Consider the following 7,936-nt stretch of genomic DNA (forward strand, 5'->3'; position numbering starts at 1 on the left):
AAAAATATGAATCAATTTTAGAATAAGGCTGTAACGTAAAAGTCAAGGGGTCTGAATACTTTCCTACGGCACTCCTTCCTCTGCGAAAGATTTATAAATAATAATACAATTTACCAAATAAAAAAAAGTAAAAAATGGTTGCCCAGTGCAAACTCGTGATGCTCGGAGCCGAAACGCGATGCTCACACCACTGCGCTTCGGCAGTTCACAATGCTCTAACAAGCCACGAGAATACTAGGTAATGGTAATATCGCATCATTTTTGATTATTTTGTTTTAAGCCTTCTTCCATAGCCCTAACCTTAAACATAGCCCTAACCTTAAACACTCAGAATGTATGCCTAAATTGTTAATCTTTGAATTGTTTCTGTTTTAACGTTGTACCCCACGTGGAATTAACCGTGTAACCACGCAGAATTAATATGTCAAAAATAAACCTTCATCCACAATACGTTCATCCATAATTTTGAAGGGAAATTATGAGATCTTGTTGAGAAGACTCACCTGAGCGTCCGTCCCTCTGTATGTCCACGTGGTACCAGGCTCCATCTTTGACCTTGTTCTGGGTGGCTTTGACCTTGATGGTCCCTGAGCCCATGTCCAACAGCAGGTACAGACTCACCTGAGCGTCCGTCCCTCTGTATGTCCACGTGGTACCAGGCTCCATCGTTGACCTTGTTCTGGGTGGCTTTGACCTTGATGGTCCCTGAGCCCATGTCCAACAGCAGGTACAGACTGCCATCCAGCAGTTCTACCGCAAAGAAGTCCACCTGGGGGAGATGGTCAAAGTGTTTGTTCATCATTGGGGTACAACAGCCCCTGAGATATCTTTACAAAACAGGATCTATAAGCCCAATAACACCTTGAACACAGGCTTTTTGTTTCTTCTCAACAGGGTTTCATTTMAATTCCAATCAATTCAGAAAGTAAACAGAATTCCAACTCTAATTMCATATTGTCCTAATTGAAAAGCATTGAGGARAATTGGAGTTGGAATTACATAAACTTTCTGAATTGTCTRAAATTGAAATGGAATTGACCCYAACCCTGCTCCTTACACTAGTGACAGATTTGACAGGTTTAAACACAGCTTTACACACAGGCTGGGGTTAATATATGTATGTGTGGTTTGATTTATTAATCGTTCATTGTCTTACCTTGGTGTTCTTCTGGCTGCGTTGGGCCTCCTTGCGCTCCTGAGGCTTGCCGTGGGTGAAGAGGATGAGTCCGTTGGGTTCCGAGGTCCTGAAGTCAAAGGACAAGGAACCCATTCTCTTGGTGTTCCACTTGGGCAGGCTGATGTAGGCCTCGGGGGTCTCGAAGGAGATAGGGTCCATGGTGGCCACGTTCTCACACTTAAACATCACATCCCCCTGGATCTTCATCTTGGGGTCCACGATATGCGCCAGACGGGAGAGCTCCAGACGGATGTCGTTGTTCTTGTAGACCACCTGGAGGGAGAGATTGGTGTGTGGGAAAAATATTATTTATGGTAATTTGTTTAGGTTATGGTCAAGTTAGACTCAATTCAGGATAACGACAATGATTTTTGTTGGTAATGTCTATTTCGCAGAAGTTAACAAACAACTTTGCATTTGTTGTCATATCAAACATATTAGCCAGTGTGAAGATGTTCCATTTTGGTGATGTAGTAAAGGCTAGATTCAATTAGAACGGCGCAACATCTGTGTCATAGCGCGATTTACACTTAAAGGTCATTTCCAAATGAGCCGACAACTGCAGCGATTATTTCAATGTATTTTTTGGTATTTTTACATCCTTTTTCTCCCCAATTTTATGATGTCCAATTGCGATCCAATTACGATCTTGTCTCATCGCTCGGGAGAAGCGAAGGTCGAGTCATGCGTCCTCTGTAACATGACCTGCCAAACCACGCTCCTTAACAYKCGCCTGCTTAACCCGGAAGCCAGCCGCACCAGCGTCTCGGAGGAAACACAGTTCAACTGATAACCCAAGTCAGCCTGCAGGCACCAGGCCCGCCACAATGAGTCGCTATAGGATGATGAGCCAAGTAAAGCCCCCTAACCCGGAAGACACTGGGCCAATTGTGTGCCGCCCTATGGGACTCGCGGTCATGGCCGGTTGTGACACAGCCTGGGAACGAACGATGCAGCCTTAGACTGCTGCGCCACTCGGGAGGCCCAATGCAGCGTTTACTTTGAATTCGATCTCAGCGACCATATCATTGCCTTTAAATGGTGCATAGCCTAAAAGGGGCGATCACATTGAATCTAGGCCTAAGTATCTATATCAGAAACAAATACATAATAAAACACTTATAGATAACGTTTGTTAATTCCTGATTTTTGTAGTCTCTCCATGAAGCGGCAGGTAAAGTTCATGTGGATTAGTCAGTCGGCTGTATTAATATATCTGTATTARATACCAATAGACCAGGGCGCACAGAAAAACAATGGCCGTCTCTGATTGAGGTAATTGACTCTCAGTGGGCTGACAAACGCATCTGGGTCTGCTCTCACTGATAACGATGCTAATGGCTACACAAAATGATGGTAGACACACAAACAGGAGCGAGCACTTACACAAACACACACGCAGGAGCATGCGCGCACACACACACACACACACACACACACAGGAACGTGCGCATACACACACCCACACAGATACGCAGGAGTGCACTCATCACACACAGTTATGGTGGCCCAGCTCTTTGTTTTAAAGGTTAGAGGGACAGAGTAGCTGCCTTTGGTTGCTTTGAGAGCCTTATGTAATGCTATGGCCCTAGACCTGTCTGCCACACACAAACACACACACACACAGACACACACACACCAACTGCATACACACCACCACACACACACACACACAAAACAGCAATCACACACACACACCAACACACACACACACACACACACACACACACACACACACACACCACACCACAACACACACACACACACACACACACACACACACACACACACACCACACACACACACCACACACACACACAACACACACACATGCATACACAAACACACACGGACACACACAATGTGTCCAGGCACCACACAACCTTAAGAAATATTTGAGCACATTCTTAGAGTGTCTTCTAATAACTAAAAAAACAACCTATTTATTTGGGTCATCACGAACAATCATCAGAGAGTTTTACACTACCAGTGACAAACAGTGACCCTATTTATGGGCATCCGATACATCATCAGAGAGTTTTACATCCCACCAGTTGACAACAGTGACAGGTTCACTACAGTCAACCACTCCATTCTGTTGAGTGAGTAAGTGTTCTTTAGCAGTGCAAAACAAAAGTCCCACTAAAGTGGCTAATATTTTCTCACAGCAGTCTTGATGCTGGTCAATAACCCACAGGACAGCCAGACATAAGGGAAGTGTGTGTTAAAATTTGAAATCTGCTCTCAAGTGGAAAATTAGAAGTATTTTTCTCTAATTCTCTTGGCAGAACAGAAGCACCTCTCTCTTTCTTGGGTAGCCTATTACGAGCAGGAGCACGAGCATGCATACACACCCACCCGTGCACACCACACACACACACACAAACACGCAAGCATGAAAAATGCCACACACACAACCTCTGGTTCTCTGGGTGTATGAGTAAGTACACAGCTGTCTGTGAGTAGATTGGGGTCTGTGTGAGATTTATTGATAATCTGGCAAATTTTGACAGTAAATCAACTCATCCCTTCAGATGCCTGAGGCCCTAAGCGCTGTGTGTGTGTGTCTATGTCCGTGTGTGTTTATATGTGTGTTGTTGTGTTTTGGTGGGTGTGTGTGTGTGTGTGTGTGTGTGTGTGTGTGTGTGTGTGTTGTGTGTATATGTGTGTGTGTGTGTGTGTCTATGTGTGTGTGCCTATGTGCGTGTTTGTGTCGTATGTGTGTGTGTGTGTGTGTGTTCTTTGTGTGTGTGTCTACAGTATGTGTGTGGGTGGTGTCTGTGTGTCTTTGTGTCTATGTGTTGTCTGTGTGTGGTGTGTATGCATGTGCGTGGCATGTGCATGTGTGTGCACCACAGTGTTTTCATGCATTGTGTGTGTGTGTGTGTGTGTGTGTGTGTGTGTGTGTGCTGTGTGTGTGTGTGTGTGTGTGTGTGTGTGTGTGTGTGTGTGTGTGTGTGTGTGTGTGTGTGTGTGTGCTGTGTGTGTGTGTGTGTGTTGTGTGTGTGTGTTGTGTGTGTGTGTGAAATCGAAACTTTATTTGTCACATGCGCTGAATACAACAAGTGTAGACTTTACTGTGAAATGCTGACTTACAAGCCCTTAACCAACAGTGCAGTTCAAGAAAGAGTTAAGAAAATATTTACCAAGTAGACTAAAATAAATAGTAACACAATAAGAATGACAATAACGAGGCTACATACAGGGGGAGCCGGTACCGAGTCAGTGTATGGGGGTACAGGTTATTTGAGGTAATTTGTGCATGCTTTAGTGTTACTTGCCTCGAAGATAGCATAGAAGGCATTTCGTTCGTCTGGTAGGCTCGCGTCACTGAGCAGCTCGCATCTGAGTTTCCCTTTGTAGTCCGTAATAATTTTCACGCCCTGCCACATCCGACGAGCGTCAGAGCCGGTGTAGTAGGATTCAATCTTAGTCCTGTATTGACGCTTTGCTTGTATGATGGTTCGTCTGAGGGCATAGCGGGTTTTCTTATAGGCGTCCGGATTAGTGTCACGCTCATTGAAAGCGGCAGCTCTAGCCTTTAGCTCAATGCGGATGTTGCCTGTAATCCATGGCTTCTGGTTGGGATATATACGTATGGTCACTGTGGAGACGACGTCGTCGATGCACTTATTGATGAAGCCGATGACTGAGGGGGTGTACTCCTCAATTCCATTGGATGAATCCCGTAACATATCCGTAACATATTCCAGTCTGTGCTAGAAAAACAGTCCTGTAGCGTAGCATCCACGTCATCTGACCAATTCCATATTGAGCAAGTCACTGGTACATCCTGCTTTAGTTTTTGATTGTAAGTAGGAATCAGGAGGATAGAATTATGGTCCGATTTTCCAAATGGAGGGTGGGGGAGAGCTTTGTATGCATCTCTGTGTGGAGTAAAGGTGGTCTAGGGTTTTTTTTCTTCTCTGGTTGCACATGTGACATGCTGGTAAAAATGTGGTAAATCTGATTTAAATGTGCCTGCATTAAAGTCCCTGGCCACTAGGAGCACCGCTTCTGGCTGAGCAATGTTCTTCTTTTGTTATGGCCTTATAGAGTTGGTTGAGAGCGGTCTTAGTGCCAGCTTCGTTCTATGGTGGTAAATAGACGGCTACAAATCATATCGATGAGAACTCTCTTGGTAGATCGTGTCRCCTACAGCTTATCATAAGGTACTCTACCTCAGGCGAGCAATACCTCGAGACTTCTTTAATATTAGACATCGCGCAACAGCTGTTATGAACAAATAGACACACACCCCCACCCCTCGTCTTACCAGAGGTAGCGTCTCTGTTGTGCCGGTGCATGGAAAATCCCGCCAGCTCTATATTGTCCGTAATGTCGTTCAGCCACGTCTCGGTGAAACATAAGATGTTACAGTTTTTAATTTCCCGTTCGAGAAAACCCCATCTGACATTTTAACTCACCATAGCAGAGCTGGTTAGGCTGTTTTCATTTTATGCCGAGTGTTGGTGATGTGCTTGCAGGCCAACATTTAAATTACGCTTTTTTTTTTTTGCCAACGCTACTGACACAGGCCATATTCACGCGTTTTATTCAGTTATTCTGTGCCTGGCACACAGATGAGAGATGCTCTGAAATCGGTAGAAGGGTTACGGTTCACGGGTTGGGTCAGGGTCAGGGTGAGGGGGTTAGGGTAGGTTAGGGTTAGGGTGCAGTGGTTGGGAGTTAAGGGATCATGGGTCAAGGGTTAGGTGTCAGGGGGTCAGGTTACGGGTTGAATGGGTCCAGGGTTATGGGGTCTAGGGAAGGGTTCAGGGGTTTAAGGGGTTAGGGTCAGGGTTAGGGTTCAGGGTTGGTCAGGGTTAGGGTTAGGTTGGTAGGGGTTAGGGTTAGGGGTCAGGGGTCGGGTTACGGTCAGGTTAGGTTAGGGCTTAGGGTTAGGGGTTAGGTTAGCCAGAATTATAAATGTCTATTGTAGACACGCACAACGACCACCACTTATGCCGAATGATGTTGATATAATCAAGTCAATTTTAAACATTTGTAGTTAGCTAGATAAGTTATATACTGCTGGCAAGTTCAATGTATAAGTAGCCAACTAACGTAGTAGCTAGCTAACGGAACGGTACATACTGCTGGCGGTTCGTAAGGACAGCCGTAGTCTGTGAAATATGTCAGCCAATCACATAACGCTTTAACTATTGAAAAGTCAATTACTTTATTTACAATTGCTCAACATTATCTTAAAAGCAATCTTTATTTGTATCTGCTCTCGGTCACCATTTTCTCCCAATATCTGAAAAACGTTGTGCAAGCCAGCCATTTTTCTGAAGATCGATATGGTCCCTAAAAGCACAGCAACAGTTGTCCACTGCTTGTAGTGAATTTGATTTTGTGAATTTAGTAACGCACATACCAGGAACTTTATGACATATCACTATGTCCTCATACTATGACGAATACTAAGTATATCGGCTACATTCATCAGTTAGTTACCAATCACAAGATAAGTACAAGCTAGTATGAGTATTTGAACACAGCTCTGGGGATCACCTCCCTGGAAATCACTCCAGGGGATTAGGGGTAATGCCATTAGCATCCTGTCTGACATCACACAATTAAAAATTAACATTAGGCACCAACATATAAAAAACCATTACATCATGGATAGTTATAACAGGGGTCAATTCTATATGCTATATCTTATACAATCCAAATACGCCCGTGCGTCGCACACACACGACACGACAACCAACACACACACACACACACAGATGAAGAGCTACACACTACACACTCACTACACCCTACATCACAACACACACTTAACACACACACACACACGACGAGCCACACACGCACACACAACACACGACACCACGACACCTCAGCATTCTCAGGGACCTCCATGACAGAATGACAGTACATGATATAATCTCATGCAACACAACCTGAGGGAGTCCTGGGAGGGTCCAACATGACACCCTATATAGCCCCTACTGTAGACCAGCGCCTTAGGGATCCATTGGGCCTGGGCAAAAGCAGTGGTAATTAATAGGCGATAGTTGCCATTTAGACTGGTTCATCTTAATGAACCTGGTCACCTGCGCTGGAAGACCAAGAACCAGCCAACTGGGGTTTTGCAAACACCCCGGGGGTAGAAGGCGATCTCCGCGGGCCTCTATCCCCCCGCCCAAGGAGCTTCGAAGCCTGGGTAGGAGGGGCAGTACCATCCTGGGTCTCCATGAGTGGGTAGAGGGGGTAGTCATCTTCTCACTTGCTGAGGGTTGGAGTTGGCAGACAGCAACAAACAAACACTGTCTCTCTTAGAGCGCCCTATAGCGTCTCAAACCACACTGGAGATGTTTTCAGGGCAGGGAAGATACAGAGGTCAGGGCTTACCCACGATTAATAGAGCAGTATGACTAATCTACTGATAGTGAGTGATCTCTGATTGGTTGCGCATCATTTTTCTATTCAATATCATGTATAACATACAGGAGAAGGAACACACACTGTACATCTGTCTATTCAATATCGTCTGTGTGACATGAGAATAATAGGTATGCCCACTCAGGACTTGATTCAGAGGCGTGTGTGTGTGTGTGAGAGCGACGGATTATTTTGTGTTCATGTGTGTGTGTGTGTGTGTGTGTGTCGTGTGGTGTGTGGTGTGTGTGTGTGGTCCATGCGTATCGTGTGTCTGTGTGCAGTGTGTGTGTACATGCGTGCGTGTGTGTGTGGTGTCCATGCGTATGTGTGGTTGTGTGTGTGTGTGTGTGTGTGTGGTGTGTG

At 45.2% G+C, this 7,936-nt stretch overlaps 1 protein-coding gene across 1 annotated transcript in view; it reads right to left on the minus strand.

Annotated features, from left to right (window-relative positions):
* Positions 1-7,936, minus strand: part of LOC111963095 (neurexin-3a-like) — a 583,289-nt gene that overhangs the window by 542,338 nt on the left and 33,015 nt on the right. The window contains exons 2-3 of the mRNA XM_070443314.1: positions 1,157-1,450; positions 622-769 (exon numbers count right to left, since the gene is read on the minus strand). Of these exons, the coding sequence (XP_070299415.1) occupies positions 622-769; positions 1,157-1,450 (442 nt within the window). The remainder of the gene's footprint in view (positions 1-621; positions 770-1,156; positions 1,451-7,936) is intronic.

Source organism: Salvelinus sp. IW2-2015, linkage group LG4q.2, assembly GCF_002910315.2.
Source record: "Salvelinus sp. IW2-2015 linkage group LG4q.2, ASM291031v2, whole genome shotgun sequence".
NCBI lineage: Eukaryota > Metazoa > Chordata > Actinopteri > Salmoniformes > Salmonidae > Salvelinus > Salvelinus sp. IW2-2015.